The sequence below is a fragment of the Onychostoma macrolepis genome, chromosome 17, assembly GCF_012432095.1.
Source record: "Onychostoma macrolepis isolate SWU-2019 chromosome 17, ASM1243209v1, whole genome shotgun sequence".
NCBI classification, from domain to species: domain Eukaryota; kingdom Metazoa; phylum Chordata; class Actinopteri; order Cypriniformes; family Cyprinidae; genus Onychostoma; species Onychostoma macrolepis.
The window spans coordinates 5,253,340-5,276,912 of NC_081171.1; the positions used below are offsets into that span (position 1 = coordinate 5,253,340).

The 23,573-nt window shown below is 35.2% G+C and overlaps 1 protein-coding gene across 9 annotated transcripts in view; it reads left to right on the forward strand.

Annotated features, from left to right (window-relative positions):
- The window catches only part of LOC131523236 (neuronal PAS domain-containing protein 3), a 313,372-nt gene that overhangs the window by 202,226 nt on the left and 87,573 nt on the right, over positions 1 to 23,573 (forward strand). For all 9 annotated transcript variants that reach the window (XM_058749405.1, XM_058749406.1, XM_058749409.1 and 6 more), the window contains one exon: positions 5,300 to 5,389. In XM_058749405.1, coding sequence (XP_058605388.1) covers positions 5,300 to 5,389 — 90 coding nt within the window. The remainder of the gene's footprint in view (positions 1 to 5,299; positions 5,390 to 23,573) is intronic.

A 23,573-nucleotide genomic window follows, 5' to 3' on the forward strand; every position in this document is an offset into this window, starting at 1 on the left:
GGATTTTTTTTATGTATTCTATATATTTTTTGCATTTTATATATATATATATATATATATATATATATATATATAGACACACACACACACACATACCTGCATATTTATTAATTTGTTTATTTTAGAATAATGTGCACAATAAGACCAGGAACATGTATTATATAAACTCAACATGAAAACCATTTCATTTCTGTGATTTGACATATTTATTAATTAAATTTCAAAGGGTTTTCAATAAGAAAAAAAAATGTTACCCAAAAACATATTACATTTTGATGGAATATTAGAAAAGAAAACTTCACTTCAATTTAGAATAATTCACACTAATATATATTCTGTACAATATGTCCAGGAACATATTTACTTTTTATTAAGAAAGGCAATAGGGTAAAATTTAATTTTGTGTTGATAAAATAAATATAAGCAAAAACAGAAAAAACTTGAAAATAGACTTTCAGTCATGTAATGTCTTTTCATTTAAATGAAGATTCAATTAATTTGCATGATGCTGAATTACGAATAAATAAGTCTCTTGTTAATGCTATTTGCAAATAACTAAAACCTAGAGAAGCTTGATTTACATGTTTTAATTTTGTCTACATTTAATCTTTATCTGGATTCTATTGCTTTTGCTGCCTAAGGTCAAGTGTGCAGATCCCTAACCGTTACAGAGTTTAATTTCCCTTCTGTGAGATGCTTTCTTCCTTCTCTCAGCACTTTAGACAACAGAGAGAGAGAGCAAGCGAGAGAAGCTGCTTGCAAGGCATGACTGCTTTAAACAAATGACAAAAAAGGCCCATCTTAATGTTACACTTTTCTCCCCCAGAAGTTTGTCTGGCTAGTGATTTATTGTGCACTTTACACAGTGGTTAGCCTGTAAACAGAGGCCGTTTATCATGGAGGGGAGCCAGGCGGAGGCACGCAGTGTTCCTCAGAGACCTGGCCCACAGATGCCGTGTGGTTGAAGGAAGAGCAGCGGTGAACAGGGAGGAGATGATTGCAGACTGGCTGGAGGTGACTGCTGCGGGTCCGTCCTGACAGCCAGGGCTGCGTCTGCAGGGACGTAGGAGGCCGTGTCAGAGCCTGAGGAGTCTCTCTCAGGTCAGAAAGACCCTCCACTGGGGAGGAACGGCGGCCTCTCGGTGCATACGGTAGATGAACTGACGGGGGGATGGAGGAGAATGGAAGGCCAGGATCTGTGCTCTATAAACACGATGCATTATTTGAGAGTACAGACTGAATGGAGTGTATCTTTTACACTGAATTTAAATGTATTTTATATAATTCTATATTTTCAATTTTGAAAGAATTATGGGTAAAGTTTTTTTTTTTTTTTTTTAAGAAATTCAAAATATTTTCCAGCAAGGACGCATTCTATTTACCAGAAGTGACAGTAAAGACATTTATAATGTAACAAAAGATTTCAAATAAATACTGTTTTTTTTTGTTTGTTTGTTTTTTACTTTTCATTGATCAAAAAATCTTGAAAAAAAATCACAGTTTCCACAAAAATATTTAGCACAACTTCTGTTTTCAACATTGATAATAATACAATACGTTTCTTGAGAGAGAGAAAAAAAGGATTTTAGATATCAGAAAAGAATATTAGACTGATCTCTGAAGGATCATGTGACACTGAAGACTGGAGCAATGATGCTGAAAATACAGCTTTGCATCACAGAAATAAATGACATTTTAAGAGATATTAAAATAGAAAAGAGCTTTTTTAACTGTAATAATATTTCACAATATTTCTGGTTTACTGTGTGTACTTGTATGTATATGTATGTAAATACATATATACATATCTCAATGTAAAAATGTCTATTTCAGAAGGTAACAGGTAATTTGCATACAGTTTTAAATGTATTTTTTTAAATGTATTCTAAAAAATTTCTATTTAAGGAGCTGTTCCCACAGAATATATTATAAACCAGAAAGACATTATTTCCTATTATTATCCCATATTGCTAATATAAACACTGATTTTTGCAAATGCGAAAAATGTATCTAATTGGTCTATTGTTTTAACACGCCTCTTAAATGTTAAAGTACTTAAAAAGAAGACACATCTTAATAAAGATGTTTGTTTTGGGCATATTTACATAGACCAACAAATAAAAAATAGCTTAAATAAAAAACAAGAATGCATTCTGTGTGAACGGCCCCTGAGGGTCAGCGAGAGGGTACAAACATAGTCAGTTAAGGCTAATTTACGACTATTTTGGTGCAGGAAACCTTGACTGATATTATAAGTGGACTTCAGGGGCAAAATTAAATGCTAAATGTGTAGAATATAGTCCCTTGAAGCTTTTTGTTGCTGTAAGTAATGTAAATAAGCATCCGTGTTAGCGTAGCATTTATGTTAACGCATCTATATTGGCATATTAGCATTTCAAATGTAAAGTGCCATATAATGGGCTAGTATTAGCATTAGCGCGGTGTAATGTAAAGCGTAAGTCTAACACATCACCTCCAGCAGATGCGTGCTCAGGGAGGAAGTGATGCGCTAGCGGGCCGTCATGGGACGTGCTGTTGTCAGCTGCATATCAGCACGCTGTAAATAGCCCGAGGCTGCGCTGTTTTATCGGCGAGTAGAGACCGCACGCTCTCTCGCCAGCTGCCGATGCTGCTTTAAACTCGCAAATAAACGAGAGTGGGATGCTTTTCCACCATGTCTGTGTAAACCTGATTTTCATAAAAAGGTGATCAGATCAGCTGTGACATTGTGCACAATAACTTGTTGTTTTCTCGTCCATCCTTTCTGGCATTTTCTCACCAGGGGTGCATCACCCTACAGATTATCTGAGGCAGTGGGAGACAATATGTAATTAACCCATGTGACCTCAATGTCTTAATTGTTGACTGTTGGAGACCCAACAGCAGCACCTCCAGCAGTGATATCCGTACCATGAGGCTTCCTTTAGTCCACAATTCCTAACGATGCACACATAATGCAGAAATTACTCAACACAACTGCTTTTTTCTTATGCATGTGACTTTTATCGATACAAATCAGGCTTTGTTTTGCAGAATATTTATGTGTGACATCTGTGATCTGGAGTTGTTCATTAGCGGTGCTTGCTAAGCGCGGTATTACGCAGTAAATGTTCTTTTTAAACAGTTGACATTAGTATATAGTGGTGTTGTCATCACAATAGTGAAATTTCTCACTTTGATATAATATTGATATTCAGTATGGGGAAAAACTGCTACAACATTAAGGGCATAAAATTTGATATTTTTGTTGAAATATAAATATAACATGGCTAGAACATGATAATGAGGTATACTTTTCATTAATGAAAACTTCTTGTAAAATACTGGAGAAAAATGTATGGATTTGCATATGTTTACTTGTGCATTATTTTTTTTTTTTTTTACCTAAAATAGGGTAGTGTGAGGATTACTGTATATATGTAAAGTGTGTTTCATTTTTACTCGATGCCAGAGGGCGCCCTAGCGCACAAATATGCCTCACAAAAGTTATGTAGCTTATGACATTCCAGGAAAGTCCTAATATGGACAAAGACATCCATTTATCGACATAGCTGAATAAAAAAGAAGATAGAAACTGATCAAAGATCACTTAACATGACCACAGCAATACCTGTATATGGTTTATCCATGTTCTTCAAGCCATCTCACATATTTTCATTTCAGGTATTTCAAAACTCCAAAAACGTATCTATACTGACATTTCACTGCAGTTTCTATCTTAAACACTAGAGGCAGTAAAACAGGATTTTAGATGATTAAAGACTTATTTTCACAACACGATGTTATGACACGTTTACCATAGTGCTTTATTTTTTTAATAATTTGTACAGTTTGACATTTACATCACATAACTATCTCCATATGTATAGCTTTTCTGATGTAGCAAACTTGCTCGGTAGCTCACCTGGTACAGCATTGCACTTATAAAAGCAAGCTGGTTGCTTCAGCAAAGGCGTTTTTATGTCATATTCGCTTTTGTTAACACTTTCACTTGAGTTTATAGTAGTGTTTAGTGTTAGTGGTACGCTATTTTCAAACGCTGAACAGCATTAACCTTTTAGTGCACTCACCGGACTTTTAAATAGGCATAACAACCAATGTAATAAGGCATTGCCAGATTTATGCTTCAGATGAAACTGAACACACTTTTAGCACCACTCACAGGACATTTCGCTTTTAAAGTGCTGCGAAACATGAAAGAAGCAACGTAATTTCCATTTGCAGAAATCTTGTCACAAGCATGTTTTTCCAATGAAGCCTGTGTTGTCATTTTCAATGAGCAAGCAGAGGCAGGCGGCAAAACTGTTATGGCACTGAAAACACAACTGCTTGCCAAGCTGTGCTAGCGGCTCACACCATGCAAAATAAAAAATGATTTTGCAGCTGCAGTGTGTCATTGGACAATCACAGGTGATTTTGTTCACAATCGAGCACTTTAGCTTTTATGTGGTTTTGTGTTCTTTGCATTGAAAAAAAATTCTCAGTGAGAATTAACTTTTAACTGAGAAATTAATTCCATTTTTGGTTATTTTTGTTATGCATCAGCATTATTGTAGTATAATGGAGATACTATTATATTTTATTAATAGTTTGCATTTGTTTTTATTTTTATATTTTATGTTTTATTAAGTTTTAATTATTTTGTGTTTTTGTGATTTTTTTCACGTCTACATATTGTAGTTTTTTTCTTTATTTCAGTTTCACTTTGTTATTTTAGTATTTTGTCATTTAGTACACTAAATGAAAATGAGAAATGTTTTCTTGGCAATTTTTTTTTTAAAGTTAACTAGAATAACGCTGACAGGCACTGATTAATTGTTTACTATAAGATTAATTCATTTAGAAAATAATGTGAATTTTCTTTTCATGCTGGCTGCCATGGTAGCACATCCTGATATATAACATTTTTGTTTGTCTCGATCTGATCAATCCATAGTTTTTCTGAAGTGTAAACTTCTCAGATGTCTGTTTGACCAATGTGATTGAGTTAGCGGGAAGAAAAAACTGGTTTGGAAAAAAAAGTCCGCTGCCTTTATTGATATGAATGAGGCGTTTTTGCCTAATATTTACATATCGCTCACACCGTCCCTTAGAGTTAAGGCGTCTGTGATCCGAAGCTGTTAATTGACGCTGTAATTGTTGCTCTTTAATGATCTGTCAGTGGTTTCCACACGGGATGCGGTTCTGTTTGCAATTCTGGGCTTGATGGCTCCCCTCTCTGAGCTGTGAGGAATAAGCTATTTGTGAGACTCTCGCCTGACTTGTTTCTTCTCTTTCTCTCTTTCTGTTTCCTCCACAGTCCCTGGATGGATTTGTATTTGCACTAAACAAGGAGGGGAGGTTTTTGTACATCTCAGAGACGGTGTCCATATACCTGGGGCTTTCACAGGTGAGTGCACGTGAGATTTTCACTCTCCGATCTCTTTTCGTCCATTGGTGCGGAAGAGAATCTGGACAAATTAGTGTTAGATAAACTCCTGCGGGTTTGTTAGCTGCAGTTTAATTCGCAGCATTCATCACTGCATATTTTAAGCACCGGAGAGATGTTCTCATTGGAATGCTAGCACGTTCTCCGCTCCTGTTGGCTCGAGCCCGGGCCTTTCAATAAACAGACAGATCGGCGAGGTCAGACGTTGAGAAAGTGACCTTCAGAACTCTCGCGGTCCTGTCTAGCTGAGCTTCATCTCGAGTACAAGCAGGCTTCAATCAAACCAGACACGGCTGCACAACAGGCAGCTTCTGTTCACCGGTGGTGGAAAAATCCACACAAATCATCAGAATGGTCTCTCGCTGTCCTTGTATGAGGGATCAGAACAGCACAGGTGCCGTCAAGATGCTCACTGTACCTGTTACTGTAACAGTTGAACTCGTTTTTGTCCATCAGAGATTGGGAATCATTTAGGATGGGTTCAGGATGGCAAAAACTACCTGCTAATTTTGAAAGAAAATGTGGTAACACTTTACAATAAGGTTCATTAGTTAACGTTAGTTAACTACATTAGTTAACATGAACTAAGAATGAACAATACTTCTACAGCATTTATTAATCTTAATGTTAATTTCAGCATTTACTAATGCATTATTAAAATCACAAGTTTTTTTTTTGTTAACATCAGTTAATGCACTGTGAACTAACATGAATAAACAACGAACAACTATATTTTTATTAACTAACATTAACAAAGATTAATAAAGAGTGTAATAAATGTAGTGTTCATTGTTCGTTCGTGTTAATTAATACATAAACTAATGTTAACAAATGACACATTATTGTAAAGTGTTACCAAAAATGCTATCCAGCTTTTATACAGTTCACAGTGTGAGGATCCAAAATGTAAAGTATAAAACCTGAGCGCACTGCATGGACTACTGTATCCCACAATGCAATGCACTCAATTCGACCTTTCGTTTCTAGTTGGACAGATGAACCAGAGGTGATGCCAACCTCGATGTGTAATCTCAAAGGCACGTTTTACTCAAAATTGAATTCAGTGTACAGTATAAATTGGCATACTAGCTACTATTTTTGAAGAAGAAGAAATCAGCATTCATTATATATACTGTGCATGGACTGCACGTATCTGGATGACATGGGTTCAGAATATTCAGTATACAGTCACATTGCATGAAATATTGTATCCCACAATGCCATGCACTCAAGTCAACCTTATATTTCTAGTTTGGCATAATAAATCAAAGGTGATTCTAAACTAGACTTGCTTTATTCAAAATTGGATTCGATTGATATTTTTGAAGTTGATGCCTGAACTCTCTGAATTTTACACACTGTTTTACACAATTAAAATAAATATCTATTCAATATACAGTATAAATTTACATACTAACTACTATTTTATTTTTAAATACTCAATTTTATTTAGTTGAAAATACAGGGTTTTTTTTTTTTTTTTACATATATTTTAACTGGACCTGAATTTAACAAAAACATAGCATATACAACTGCTGTAAACATTTATCATTGCATAATGCAAAACCATTTTGCATGCTTATAAATTATTTAATGCCATATACAGTATAAAATTGGCAGAAACTACTGTATTACATGCAAAAAAAAGTATGTGTACTATCTACATCAAAATACCTGGATGACCTGGGTTCAAAATATGCTGTATGCAGTAATACTTTCAATGCACACGTTTCATTTACTCAAAATTGGATTCAATGCAAATAAATCATATGCATTTCTTAAATTTATAAAATGCTTTGCATAAAAAGAAAGTATTGTGCGGTACGTATACTGTGCACAGTATTTATATATTTATTAGGTTTTTTTTTGGGGGGGGGTATGCACAGAATCTGCAGATTAAAAAAAGCAGGCAATATGGTGCACATACTACTCAGTGCACTATGATTCCATACTGAACATATGCTTTCAATCAGGTTCAAGTGCCGCTATGACCTGTCACATCTGAACATTGTAAATATTGAGTCTTCTAAATTATAAAAGCAACAGTGGCTGTAAAAGACTATTAAAATATTCCGCTAGATAGAAGGATTGAGATATGAATGAAGAAGAGAAGACTAAAGCAAACTCTAAATTAATTCAGCATTAATTGATTGATGATTTTTATCAAATAATTGATTAATTCTCAAAATCCTGGCTTTTGGAATTTGGCTTGCTCTTTTTCTGTGGTATTATCTTTAGGTTGGCCTGCTGATAAAGTGCTTGTAAAGTCTTTAGTCTAAGTAGGTTTTATTATCTTACATGGTTAAGCTTATCCCATAACTCTCCTGATCTTAATTGCTAAACCTTTTTCTTCGTTAATCTGTCCTAGAGGCCACAAATTTATAAGGTGTAGTTCATTATTTTCATCGTTAATTGGATGAGCAATTTGCCAGCTTTTCTGCATTGACAGTTCTATGCATTTTTGTGCTGTGGGTTATCAAAAATAGACTATATTATATATGATTTCATATATTTGCCGGTTTTGTAGTTTAACTCTGAGTAGTTAATTAACATTTGTTGAAATTAGATTCTGGCGCTCAGTTAATGCACATCTCCAGCCATGCAAGTAATCACCAGGATAGCTTATCTTTTTGTAAATGTCTGTTTGATAACTAAACTTTGATTAATACAGGGAATATTAATTCATGATTGTTGTAGCTTAAGTCTGGCTTGCATTTTTCTGTCATGTGGTCTGAATAGTTTTAACGGAGTGGTACTATCGGTCAGATTTCACACGTCTCCTTGAACCTTTTTTTTAATCTAGCATAATGGTTGAAAATAGCCGATTAACCCTACATGTTGTAACCCTGTAAGTTACAGCCCTGCATTATGATGGTAAGAGCCAATAGATCTCTCCCGACCGCTCCGTGTGAGCGCTGATTTCCTAAGAGCTAATGATGGAGGTTATTAAAGATTCAGGGCTTGAACCATACTGCGGCCATTACACTAGGCACAGTCGATAGCATGACCTTTTAGCACCGCGGCTCAATCATACGAGCGCTCAGCTGCTCAAATCCAAGCTCTGCTCTCAGACAGATACTGCAGCCTCGCAGGGCACTAGAGGAGCACTAATCTCTAAATCGAGCTCTTCCTCAATCCGTTTGAAAGTAGATAGGAAGCGTCCAGTCATGGAGTCCACTGTCCCCGTAATGACATCAGCTGAACCTTACTGTGATTTCAAACCAGCTGCACAATAGTCATGGACAGTGTGATTTATGACACGTTTTGTAGAGTGGCTTGGGTTTGATCCATTAAGTTTTCTCCATTAAGACATTTAATTAGGATTAAATATTTATTTTTATCATTACTATTGCATTTATTTTTACTTGTTGTTATTATTTGTTATTAATATTATTTAGTATTGTTATAAGTGTGTGTATGTGTGTGTGTGTGTGTGTGAGAGAGAGAGAGAGAGAGAGAAAGATAATTAATATAATATATTTATTGAATTAGTATTACATATTTTTTGTTAATTAATGTTATACAATTTTATACAAATATTTTATTGATACTTAGTAAATAGTAATGAACTAAAGTAATACACACGTTTAATTAATTAGCATTAAATATGTATTATTATCATTATTACTGAATAAAATAGTTAATAATAATATGTTGTTGTCATTATTATTATTATTATTATTTTCATTTTATTTTCACTTATTAACAAACAATATACAAAAAATACAACAATATTAATAATTAAACCAAAATAAAAATACAATCCAATATTATTATTGTTATTATTATATAACAAATACATCATTTAATACTAATAATATATTATATATTATAATAAATGTTATACTATATATATATATATATATATATTATTATTATTATTATTAAATAATATTATATTTACTAACAAGCTATTTTATTTAATAATAATATTAAGATTAATAATAATAATAATTGTTGTTGTTGTTGTTATTAAATATTTGTGTCTTCTTTCCATCCTGCATTATTTTCCATTGAATATTCTGTTTCACTTAGAAATATTTCTGCTTGCACGACAGAAAGTGAACACCATTTCATGTCAATTTAGGCAGCAAGTTTCTTTCTATATCAGACTGTGCTTTAGCGTGACTCTTTTCAGTATGTTTTTTCCACGTTCTCTCCTCTGTCCATCCGTCCCCTCCTCTCAGCTCTCCTCAGGTCAGCGAGCGAAGGATGTGAAATTGCTTTTCCCTCCATGGCCATTGACCACCTTGTGTTAGATTAATGTGTGCAGACCGGAGAAGCCAGCAGTTTTTTTCAGCGAGTGCGAGCTTCTCTTCTTGTTCGGCCGACATTACCATGATGCTAAACAATGGCACCACCTGCCCTCGACTCTTCGATAATACAGTTAATGTGCTTCCGGACGTGTTTTCGCTCTCTTATCTCGACGGTCTTTGACTCCGCTCTCAGATTCGGCCGATAACGAGGTTTTTATGTTTGACAGTAAACGAAGCAACACCCCTTTTCATCTGCATCAGTATTATTCAGTTCAACAGATGGCCGCTTATCCGTTTTTGCCACGCTAATAGCTGTTATCATTTAACTTCTGTATGTAAATAGGCATATGTTGCCAAATTTTTCACTTGTCTGAGTTTTTCATCCCTCTCTGCTTGGCTTCTGCGCCGGGTGATTAGTTCATCTCCAATAATTAATACGTGATGGATGCACAAGCATCTTTCCCAGATTAATGGCCAGGTTTGTAGTTACAGTCGACGCAAATTGAGAGGTGGCGATAACATCGCACCTCTAGGGATTTTCTTATTGAGTTTTCGAGGTGCTTTTGAAAAAAAGGACCTTGTCGCCAGGTCATGGTGCGTCGCTTGTGCAACATCGCACACGGGCAGCTGTCTGTTTTGTAATTGAGATGTGTATGTTTGCTTTTGTGTAACAGATGGCACCGTGTGCTTACGCTGATGGCTAGGAAAATAATAATTGCATTATTCCGGCCAAAAGAATATTAGCTTCTGGAATATGGCCATTTGCAGCCGGCACCCCTGCCAGTACAGCATATGCACTTGCATGGACTAGATATCCAAGGAAATTGATACATCTGGAATAAAGCGACCATCTGAGGTCTCATCTGCCTCGTAGGATTTAGATTTAAGCACGCTCCCGTTCCGTAACCGCCAGCTTAGCCGTCGTACAGTACGCGCGGTGACATCTGAAGGCCGAGTATAATGAACCATATGGTGGAGGAATTTGCCGCTCTACGTTTGGCAATAGTGAGGGCTCTGGATTGCCTCCAGGCAGCCGAATGTGTACTTCCTTTTCCCGTTGTGAGAAAGGGCGTCGCTTTCATTTGGCTGTAGACCCCTCTGCCCCGTCTCCATTCAGGGGAGGATTGAATGTAGACATCTGCTGTGCTGTAGGTGACAGGGGAGCGCTCCATCCTCCTCCCCATCACTCAGACGCCCATGTGCTCCGCTCCGGCCGGGGAGACTCGAGGAGTATCGAATCTATTAGCATAAACGTCTGGCCGATTGTCTGATCACATCTTTGTGAGTCAGTTGCCCTCCGTCTCGATCCTTCCTCTCTCTCTCTTGTTCACACCCACTTGTGTCTGTCATTTATCCTCTGAAGTGATGCTTTTGAACGTCTTTAGCATGACTAGTGAAGCTGAATGGGTGATCTCTCTCAAGAACACGTCTGCCTCATATCTCACCCCAAAGTTTCAGGAAGGACTTAAGACATTTTAATAAATTATGATATGACTTTTCATAGCAAATGCACATCAAGATATATGAAATATTGCTAAAGAATATGATTGTGATTTTTTGCAAAATATATAAAGGATTATTATTATTATTGTTGTTATTATTATTATTTGTGTAGGAATTCATAGAATATTATATATAATATATAATGTAAAATTATTGTAGTTATCTGTGTAAATAAATAATATATTTTATATATTATTTGATATGTATTTCTTCTTGATATATATTTTGGGGTGATATGTGACCTGGACATATTTTTGTGAAGTGTCTGAATAAATTTTATTTTATTTTATTTTATTTGTATCGTAAATATGATATATGATATGTATTTTATAATTATTTCTATTTTTAGTTGAGCTGTTGCTTATAAATTAAATAATTTTTTATTACTTTTTTCTTTGTGCAAAATTTGTTTGTTTGTTTTTTTGTTTTTTTTTTGTACTTCATTAAATATTTAATATATTTTATTTGATATACATATATACTTGATATACATGTAATCAACCCAATTATTATTTACTGTTATTCACTGTTTAAATAATTAAGATCAGAGTAATCCATTGTCAGCAGCTAAGTTTCAGAATGACCAGCCAAGCCTTGAACAATGAAACAATGGAGAATAATTTTACTGGCTGTTAGAACAGCCCATCAAGGTAGACTTGGAAATATTACTAAATGGATAATAAGTATTCTTTTATTTATGATGCTGTGGCTGCCGAGGGTCAGCATTTGCATGTGAGCCTGTAGCGGTGCGGCGAGAGACAGGGGCAGAGGAAGGTCATGTTTAATTGAGCCACCCGCGATCCGCAGCGCTCCCAGAACTGCCCCTCCTGTTCCCGCTCTCACCCTCAGCTCACTGAGAGTCATGGAGGAGCTGTCATATCCCATCATGCCCCTCTGGAACAATTAAGCTTTGTGTGCTAGCTGTGGTTCACTCTTTTGAAGCTTTTTTGTTGTTTGTAATGGAAAAGACTGAGATTTGAACAGGAGAAGATGATCTTTAATTAGCTCTTCTTGTAGGGCTTTAAATTCTTAAGCATCCACTAATGTACTACAAAGCCGTATCGGTCACTCTTCACATTAAGGTCTTCATAATCCACTTTAATTGCATACATGAGTACTGAGTAATGTAAATGGACATGCTCTTTATAATAAGACTGGGCGAGATATGTCAGATATGTTCAGTATATTCTAACATTTAGTTGTTGATAAAATGCCGGTTATTTGAAATGTATTTAACATTTCTTGCTAATATTGATTCATATAATTGGTTAAATATTCTTCTTTGTGACAATACAGTAAAAAACAAAACATGGAAACATGAAAAACATGCTTTTATAATTTTTTTATTTTATTTTCTATTTATTTATTATTTTATTTCAACTAAAGTTTTGCATCTTGCTTTAAACATTTTAAATCTGTTTTATGATTGATATGATTTTTTTTTTTATTGTGAAAGAAATCATACTTTTCATAGTACTTACGTATCAAGATACATCTATTATTGTTAAAAGAAAATCATAAAATATTTTATATATCATTTTACAAAACAGATTATAGCTATTGTCTTTTTTTTTACTATTTAACATCTTGCTTTAAACACTTTGAATCTGCTTGACCAAAATGGTCATCTAAATTATGATTAAGAATCTTCTAATTGAAAAATATTAAAATAAAATGTCAAATGTAAATTTGGATAAGTTTGGAAGTAGCTTAATTTTTTAAGTTTGAAAGTGTACTTATTATTTCTATTGTATATCTTGTACATTTTCATCTTATGTGTGCTAGTTTAAAAATATATATAAATCATGATCGTGCAGTAAAACACAGATAATCAAAAAACTAAATTTTGTTACTTTGTAATTTTTATAATTCCTTTTGGATTTGAAATCCATTATTATTTTTGTGTTTACAATTCTAAAAAAGAAAAGACCTGTTCCATATTTAGACAGTTTGTGTGTTATTCTTATTCAAAGGTTTTTATCTCCGCCCACACGTGTCGCCCACATGGGACCGACAAAACAGTGACAGGTGGAAGCGTTTCCCTGCTTCTACAAGGAACATGGCTTAAAAACATTATTAATTCACAGCATTTAAATTGATAAGTGCTCCGAGCCAAAGACTACAAGGGCACTTTGAAAAGCAAATAGCGACCTAGTGAAGAAATTGATTTTTCCCGCTGAAAATGACTGCATGATGCATCATTTGACTGCACTGCGTCCAAGTGCTTGACAGAGATAATCTCAGCAATCCCACAGGTGACCTTATCGTTCTCGGCAGGGCAGGCTCGTCCGCACTCCTGTCTTTGTGCATGTCAAGGTTTCCCGGGCGGCGTCCTTTGGGGAACCAGAGTTAGACCTTCTCCATCTTGATGTCAAGCTGGAAACATTATGGAAAAGAGGAAGTATCAGCGGTAATCTCAAAGTCAACAAAGGCCATTAATAATTGGATGACTGAAAAATTAGAGGTGCTGCAGATAGTCTGGCATGGCAATTGTCGAACAATAGACGCCGTTTTGTGCTTAAGCGACTTGACTGCAATGAGAGTTGGAGATACTGAGAGATGGAGAGAAATAGAACAAGAGGGAGAGTTTATGAGAGCAGACACAGAGCCTGTAGGAGTGGGAGTGTTTTAACTGAAGAACAGATGGTTTGCCGACACATTGTCAAGGTCAGGGAACTTTAGAAGGGTTTTTTTTTGCACCTTTTGTTTTAGATCCTTTTGTCTTTATAGATTCTTGGACCTTAGATATTCACTGGATTTATCTACTTGCAGTAATAGCCTGAACATTTATTAATACTTGATGGTTTCGTGATGATACAGTAGAACCTTTCCATAGCACAAAAAAAAAGGTTCTTTAGAATGTTCTTCACAATAAGAAAATCATGATTCATTTAAGAACTGTTGACTCAAAGGTTCTTTGAAGAACCAGAAATGGTTCTTCTACGGAATCACTGTGAAAACACCCTTTTGGAACCTTTTTTTAAGAGTGAAGGTTCTTTACTGATGTAACCACTAAAGGTTCTTTATAGGGGAAAAAGTTCTTTAGATGTTCTTCACATTAAGAAAATGGGGTTCTTTTAATGTCTTTTCACTGAAAGGTTCTTTTATGAACCCAAAATGGAATCACTGCAAAAAAACCAACCTGGTCTCATTGCATAAACGTATCTGGGAGACCATTTTTACGTACCTTACTGCACGTTTCGCCGCAGTTTCAAAGAGAAATGTCCACTGAGTGGCGCTAAAACACGGGTTCAATACATAAACCCTGGCATGTTTTTTATTACGTTGCTTCAGGTATGTATTGCGGCGGTTCAGAATTCAAATATCCGGGCACCGTCGCTAAAAATTAATGCTCTATCGTGTTGGTAATATGCCGATAGTGTTGACAAATGCAAAACTGATATAAAAACGCATTTGTTGATGCAACCATGCTGTTTGAACTTCCTCATACGCAGATTTGAACTGTTTTGTCGATCCGTAGTTACACGGAATTCGAACCAGAGCTCATCAGCTCTCAAGTACGTCTCCGTACTCCGTGAGCTACTGAACAAACCTACTGTCTATGAAAACCCATAGATATGAAGCTGGATATGTGTGATGCTGACGTTCAAAAGAAACAGTTTTCAAATCTCCCAGCATATTAATATTGTTTTGAAGTCATAACATGATATTCTTCAAGTAATTGTGTGAAAATTACGCTTTATTAATCGAAACTCTGTAAATTTGTGTGAAAAGGAATAAAAGGCATCCGAGTTTTACTGCCTCTAGTGTTCATTTCTTTTGGAAACTGCAGTGATATATACTTATTGGTATGTATATTGCGTCTCGCTAAAAAGTGCCCCCGGGTACGTTTATGTCATGAGACCAGGTAGAAAAAAACCCTTTTGGAACCTTTATTTTTAAGAGTATACGGTGAATGTGAATGGAAACCACAGCTGTCCCCTTTAATTGTATGGAAATAAGAGCAACCTGGACATTCTGCTAAATATTTTTCTTGTTTTGTTTCATGGAAGCAAGAAATTCAAATGGGTTTGGGCCAACATGAGTGTGTGTAAAGGAAGAAATAACTGTCAATTTTGTGTGTATTCTATTGAATTAACTTCTAAATCGGAGTACAAAAACCTCAAAAATTGTCGTTGAGACCTGCGTATGTAATATGTCACATTTCTGAGTAAAACATGATATTCAACCACTTCATTTTACCCATTAAAATAAATTGGATGATGAAAAGTGGGCGTTCCTTGGACCGACACAGCTAGAGGTTTCTGTATGACAGGTGATTGGAAAATGAGAGGATTTAGTGACATCAGCTGAAAAGGAAAGTCCTTTACCAGGCGAAGCAAGATGCATCATCTTAATGAAAGATTATAGACTGGTTTCCCCTTTTATTCTTTGTAATAGTGCACTAATGAATTTTGCACACCATGTTCAGAAACAAGTGAAACATTTTTGGATCAAATCTTTGGATTTGATTTCATTGCTCTGACAAGGCCATTATGTTTTATTGAAAGCATGTTAAATATTACATTAAATATGTTTTAACGAATCACAGACAATTAGCTGTTAACAATTTACATTACCTTCTACTTGTTGTTTCCCACTTTCCATATGAATGGTTGTGTAAGCTCTAACAAAATAACAAAATGTAAATTAATTTGAAACTACGATGTATTAGCATTTGTTGAGTACCATATGAAAGAAATCTGATTATATATTCTCTTTAAACAATTTTCAATAACACATGAAGTATCAGTCCTGGCTAAATGCTAATGGCACAGTAGGTGTGCGTCTGATCAATTGTCTGCTGTTTATTTTACACACACAGCCCAAAAAATCACTGCAGTAAATTTAAATTTGTGTATTAATAATGCAGGTAAACATCTCTAACCCATACCAGTGTCCTTGAAAAAGTACTACACACTGGGAGTACACACCACAACTTTGAGCTACTCTCTTATTATTTTTGTACAGTACATACTGTGGCATATAATACTATATGTATGGATCATTTGGTGTCATTGAATATGTCATTTTAGCAGTGTATTATTGTAATATTTAGCGTGAGGTGTGTCTGCAGCATGTGGGTTAGCATGGCGGCTATCACCGATCTCTAAAGGGCTCTTTGATAAGCACAATGCCCAGATTTCTCCTCATCTCTAGACTGATACGGCCCCTCTCATTTCAGATGTCTGCCCGCCGTTATTAATGTCAGGCGGAGGATCTGGCCGATAGTATCTCCAGAGTGCTGACACCAGGCTTTCCTAGCCGTCTTTGATCTGAACGGAGATCAGGAACGGGAATATGGGATTGGAAATACGGCTGTATAGTATGGATAGCTCACTCAGAACGTGAGAGTGAGGATTTGATTGCGCTGATTATTGCCGTTTCAGAAGTTTGAGATTAATTGTTGGGTGTTTTATCAACTTGAGAAAATCATGTTTGTTTTATGTGACATCTGCGGTTTGTCGACGAGATTGCCGATATTTAAGAATAGTATTATTTGAAGAAAGGCTTTCTGTCATTGTTTCCGAACATTTTAATTTCTGATTAGGTGAATCTCACAAAAGCATTTCCAAATCACATTTCACCCCAAAAAAAAAAAAAAAAGTTGATTCACGTTCTCATTACCATAATACAGTAATGCAATAATTAGCATGTAGTGAAACATTATGATGTATAAATACTTGTAAAATTAAATAATATATAATTTTTCATTGCGCAAATTATGTAAATATTGTCATGAAAATAGTCTATAAAAATAGATTTTTTATATAGACTTTTACAGATTACATTTCATCTAAAAATACAAAAAAGATATGAAATTCTCTGTTGATTCTCATATTCTACTTATTGTTATACAGTAATGCAATCATTATTTAAATCAGCATACTGTAAACATTATTATGTATACATTTTTGAAAAAAATAAATATATAATTTTCACATTACAGTAATGATAATAAGATTTACAACATTATCATAATGAGAAATTGGAGAAAAATATCATTATTTATCATGAAAATATTTTAAATTCTTTATGATTCTATATATACAGTATATAGACAATTCCAGATAAGAGCTCACCCTCAAATGACAGAAAAAAATACAACATTGTAGCTATTTTTATTTGAATCAGCAGTACATACAGTGATAGTGAGATTTGTCGCATTATGATAATGGTAAATTGGAGAAAACTGTTATTGTTTGGGGAAATATATGACCTCTATGTGTCCTTGACAGGTTTTGTGAGATTCAACCAAAAGCATTATATTAAATATTATATATTCTATGGTCTTGGTGTTTTCCAAAACACAGATGAGCCGACTTTAAGACAAAATGTTTAGACTTGTGTGTCAGTTTTCAGAACTCAAACACTTTGTTCTCGTTCTTATTAGTCGTAACACTTATCAGGTGCGTCTCTCAGCACTAGACTCACTCACGCGTGTTTTTATTGATAAGATTTGCCATCATCTCGCAAACAGGGTCGAGGAAACACCATGTAAAGATTTTCATCGTCAGATATACTGCTGTGTTTTAATTAATGCTGGAATCTTGAACGTTATAAAAAGATCAGAGCCGTGCTGGTGCTGAAAATTGATGCTTTTTTTTTTTTTTACTGGAGGCCCAGAGAGAGAGAGATGGGGCGAGAGAGTGTGATGAACAGATGAAGGAAGAGCTCTCATATTTCACTGACTTTCTGTGCTTCTAGCACAGAAAAAAATTTAAATAAAATTAATAATTCAGCCAGGATGCATTAACTTGATCAAAGCTAACAATAAAGACATCCTTAAAAAATCTAATATTAATAATACAATTTTAAAAAATCAGTTTGCAAAAAAATATGAAGTAGCACAACTGTTGATATTGTTGATATTGATAATAATAGGAAATGTTTTTGAGCACCAAATCAGCATATTAGAATGATTTCTGAAGGATCACATGACACTTCTGGAGTAATGATGCTAAAAATTAAGATTTACATCAAAGTAATAAATAATATTTTATAATAAAATGAAAATGGTTATTTTAAATCTTAATAATATTATTGATTTTACAGTGTGAAAGCAGCCTTGGTGGGCATAAGAGACATTTGAAAAAAACAAACAAAAAAAAACTTATTTTAGTCATTCACACAAAGGAGCAAATTAATAAAATGAATAAATTAATGGAATTTATTCAAACTTCTTCCAAAATGTACCTGCAATAAAATACTGTAATGCTTTTGCATAGTCAAAATCAGCTTGAAGACAAAAAGTCTGTGCTTTCGACGTACAGTTAGCCTCTATAAAGAAAAATGCTATTCATTACACATAAGGTGTGCTCCCTTGCTATGTGGCAGGGCCATAAAGCCGGTAATAACCTTTTTATCAGAAGCCAGGGTGACACCTTAATGTGACACATCCACCCAGATGCTGCAAAAGAGAAAAATGCGTTTGTAATCTCCTCCATGTATTAGAAGCGGGAAACCCATCATATAAGGATATAACAAGGGCTGATGAGCCCCTGCGACTCGTGCCATGAGGAATAATAGATGAGAGTTGACCCTCTCAGAGAGGAGAGCACAGAGTCACGGACAGCGTGTATACCGGCCCCTATCCCATCTCTCACTTTAGAAAATAAGAGTATCATTGAGCACTGAGAGGAGAGAGAAAGTCAAGAGAAGGAAGAGAACAAGTGCTGTAGGAATTCAAACTAGGCTGAATCAAGTGTTGTACATTTTAAAAGGGCCGTATTCTCACCTTTGTGGCGTTTTACATTTATAATGTTAGCCAAGGTTTATTGCACCAAAAACAGTCATATTTTATCATTCTCTTTGTATTTTGCTACTTTTAATAACTCTGTATGTAAATGACCTCTGTTCTAATTGACTTTTTAGTTTGAAGGTGGGCAAAGTTTCTGAACAGCTGTTACTATGCGAACATGAGTGTTCATATGTTAATGTGCTCATGGAATATGTGCAATGTACAAGGTTAAGATACATTTTATATACATTTTTACATTTATTTAATTGTTTTCTTCCTATTAATGTGCCTCATTTAAGCAGGAAGTTAGGACAGGACATGATTTGTTGTTGTCTTTTTTAATACCCAATTTTGGCCCATTTTCTTAGAAAAGAAAGACTGTACATTTGTTTTGTTTTTTGTTTTTTTTTATATATATTTTTTTTTTTTTCAATTTTAATTATATATTTTTTCATTCAATTGATTATTATTCTTGTAATTATAATTTTAAAGAGAATTAAAATAAATTATTAATAAAAAGAGAATACTATATATACAGTAGGTGGCCAACCAAAGTGAGCTTTTTACCGCCGTAGGCACCGCCTACACCGCATTTACAGCTTTTGACTGCCTAGTGGTGCTTTAACCACAAGTTATCAAGCGAACACAATAAAGCACATTTTCGCAAATAATCGTCAGCTTTGCCTAGCCGATGTGTTACATTTGACGGCTGCAGTCGGCGGAAAATGAAAGAAAAACACTGTAGTTAAAATATTTAATATTCACAGATGCAAATTTACTACTGATGAAGCTACGTTCGTTTCTTAGAACGAATTCAAGCAGGATAAATGTCGAGCCTGTGCTTATATTTACTCTAAGCTATACAGTATTACACCATATTTCAGATTTGAAACATTTAACGTGTACAGTATTATTCATATAATATGAATCATGTATTATATTATCCTAAAGAAATGGTGGTTTACTTTGCATCGTAGCATTAAAAGTGGTAGCCTAAGGCCATAGGATAAACATGGATTTATTTGCAAAATGTCAATATTCTCACATTACTTAATATTTGTCACAAGTACATTTTTAGTATATATTTTAAATTCCATTAATAAAACAGCATGCATTTTTGTCAAGCACATACTTTGTTTGGCAATTTGTTACCTGTCCTTTATTTTGACAGAGAACATTGTTGCGTGTTTTATAAATTATTTCCTTTATTTTAGCAAAATGTGAGGCACTGTATAATTTTGCTCCCATTATTTAGGCCTAACTAAAACAAAACCTGGCCACGATTTAGCTAAATCATTGAAACTGAAAAGAAGGGAAGGATTAATATAACGTCCTCTGAACTCAAGTTCTCTCGTTATAATCAACAGTGCACATGATGTAAAAAAGAGCTTCATTAACTGACAACTTCAGTGATTTTAAAGGGAGCCTTCTTTATTCGCTTTCATATAATTTGAGTAAAAATAAAAAATAAAAATAAAAATTGCAGCCACATTTAAATGCAGGAGTGTATCCTATTCGTTAAAATATATGTGCATGTGTGTGTTCATTCTGTAAATTTTTTTGTTGCATTCATCTTCTAAAAGTTTTTTTTTTTTTACTTTTAAGTGTAAACTAGCTAAAGATTATCTCCTAAATAGACATGAAATAAAAGTCTCAATTTTCTATGAATATATGTAGATATATTTTTTATTATTATTTTATTGGATCTTTAAATACTAGCCCAAAAGAAACAAATTTGAGTAACTGCTTGACCAAATGTAGTTTCTGACTCATAGAAAGGCAGAATTATTTATACTAATACTATGAGGCCATTCTGATTGAATCTGATTGGCTGACGAACCTTCTAAGGTGTGCGATTAATTTCAGGGAAATGCACGGCGAACGTAGTTCCAGGCAGGTCTTGACCGCATTACATGACCATATCACTTCGCCAAATTATTTGAGTTATTTCAAAGGTCCTTACAGCTAAAGAACCAAAACCCACAACTACACTGGCCAATCAAATGAATATAGTAAACAAAAGGATAAAAACGACAGATCATGTCCATGTTTTTGCCACAAAATTACGTTTTATTATGTATGGAAAGCTCATACATACATATCTCTCCCGCTCTCCCTCACAGACAGTTTGCATAGGCATTAATATTGTTAGCGCTACTCTGATGATTTTATCCGTAACATAGTTTAACAACTTAAAAACTACATGACTTCTCACAAGCGCGGTAACAACAACAGCGTTGTTCGTGAAGAAAATGAACTTAAAGTTTCACAATAACAGAGACATTGCTGCCGAACACTATTGAGAGACGCACAGACTCACAGAGGTAACGATAATCTCTCTCTCATAACTTAGTTATTAACTGTATTAACTGCATTAATCTCTTAATAACGGCTCAAGCCTCCGTTACTAGGTTTAAAATGACGTTTTGGAATTAGCGACGGAGGCGTTGGATGAGATGCGGAAGAAATTTCTGTTAGTAAACATTGTGGCGTTTTTCTGTGGGCGGGGCTTAGGTGGAGGCAGAAAGATTCCACTGACCGCTTCACTAACGCTAGCTATGAAGTTTGTTACCTTGGTTTTTTTTTCAACAATGGCTGGAGAAAATCCGATTTTACCTGCATACTCACTGTGCAGGACCATGATTGTTATTTAAATAAGTTAACTTTAACGGACAAAATCAGATTGGCCGACCCTATGCTCATGGATGGACGATCTGACAGGATTACCTCCGATTGAGTGACTCGAGTCGCATATAGAGAAACCTAACGAGTAGTAAAGAGAAACTCACCTGTGTCTAGTCATGAAGATGTACATATATTTCAGTTTCAGCAGGCAACTATTTTTACAGCTAATGTTGAGACGTGAGAGTGAACTGGGCCAAAATACAAAAAGTAAGTTAAACATTCGATGTGATGGATATATTATTTAAAGATGTACGTATCATGGCCAAATAGTTATTTTAAAGTATATACATCCTGTAAATTATGTAAGTTAAGTTTACAATACTTTACATACAGTACATTTAAGGGAAGATGTGAATAGTTTCTAGAAATAAAAATTCCAGAAATTAATTTTGAACTTTCTGTATTTGATTATTCTTTCTTACTAAGTTCTTAGAAAGTCCAGCCACTATCAATCACAACAATGTATATTACAGATGATTAAGCATATAAATCGTCAGTTTGTTGTTTTAAACACATGCACACAGACATTATTTCATAGTTGTGAGATGCATAAGAAATCTTTAGACATGTAACACAAACCATAATCCATAACAACAAAATACTTTATTTAACCTTTCCTGATAAGAAGTGTGTGCTGCAAACGTGAGCATTTTTGACGATCGTTTCATTGCGTTTAACTGCAGCTGTCGTCAGTTTTTTGTCTGGTAGTGGCAGCAGGTTAAAATTTCAAATTGGAGCCTGTACTACGTCGATTCTTGCATCCAACATCACAACAAGATGATATTTTAAGCTCCTTATGCAGCTGAATCTGCGCTGGTTTGAATGGGCCGCCTCCGGTTTTCGCTTTGTTTTGCCTCCAGCTAACGCTGTGACGTAATCGTGACGTCGGCGCAAAAATAGTCTGTAGCGATTTAAGTAGAAAAACCGGACGAATGCCTTGAAATATATCATCTGATCGATATTTGAGGTGTGGTAACCGTAGTATAACTCCGGGCCGTTGAATTATTAGAAAAATAATGCATACCTGAGGTGTAACGGCATCACCACCTCGGGTGTGCATTATTTTTCTAATAATTCAACGGCCCGTCATCAATTATTCCTTACATATCTCATGTTTAATAAATATTCACTTTTCTTCATTGTTCTTAATGTGCTTCTGTATCTCCTTCCCTTGAGTTGGCTAGAGAAAGTTCCGCAGGTCTGAACCATCACTCCCGTAAAACATGTCTAGATTTTCCCCATAAATGCCGCTAATACAATTATCTGTATTTATGAACGCAAGCTTTTACAAATGAGAGCTAATTATAGTGACTTAATGATGGTGCTCCAAGCCGCCACCTCCACAGCGCCACTGCCAGCAGATAAGAGGGAAATTTGCTTAGAGGATTTTTTGCAAATGTCATTGCCACTTTGTGTACAAGGATGATAACTTCATCCATCCATTATCGAGAGTAACACCTGCGATGATGCACGGCACACTCTCCGGCCCGCGCGATAGATAATTAGTAATGAATCAATATGTAGAGTTTGGAGAGGAGGTGCGGAGCGGGCCGAGTCGTGCGCCACACCGCTGATAACGGACGAAAATAAACAGCAGAAGAGAGTCAGAGACGCCGGTGAAGAATGAGCGCAGGCCTGCGATCCGCTGCAGGTTTTGGGACCGTCTGATATCTCTCCCTTCATCCTTCCTGCCCCGTTCTGTCGTGAATACATTAAGAAAGAGGGATGCCGGAGCCGGTATCTGCCAGTGGGCCAGAGGCACGTTAAGATACCTTTGCATCCATCAAACAAAGCCTGTAAGCTGAACAGGAAACGCATCATTGGCTGCGCTACAAGTGATCGGAGGTCTTGTGAATGCCAGTGGATGTTTGGATGCAGGTGCAAACAGGATTTTCTTTGCTCTTTTGAAAGACTGTGACTACTGCATATATGGCGAAAAAACTTTATTGAAACTAAGTTA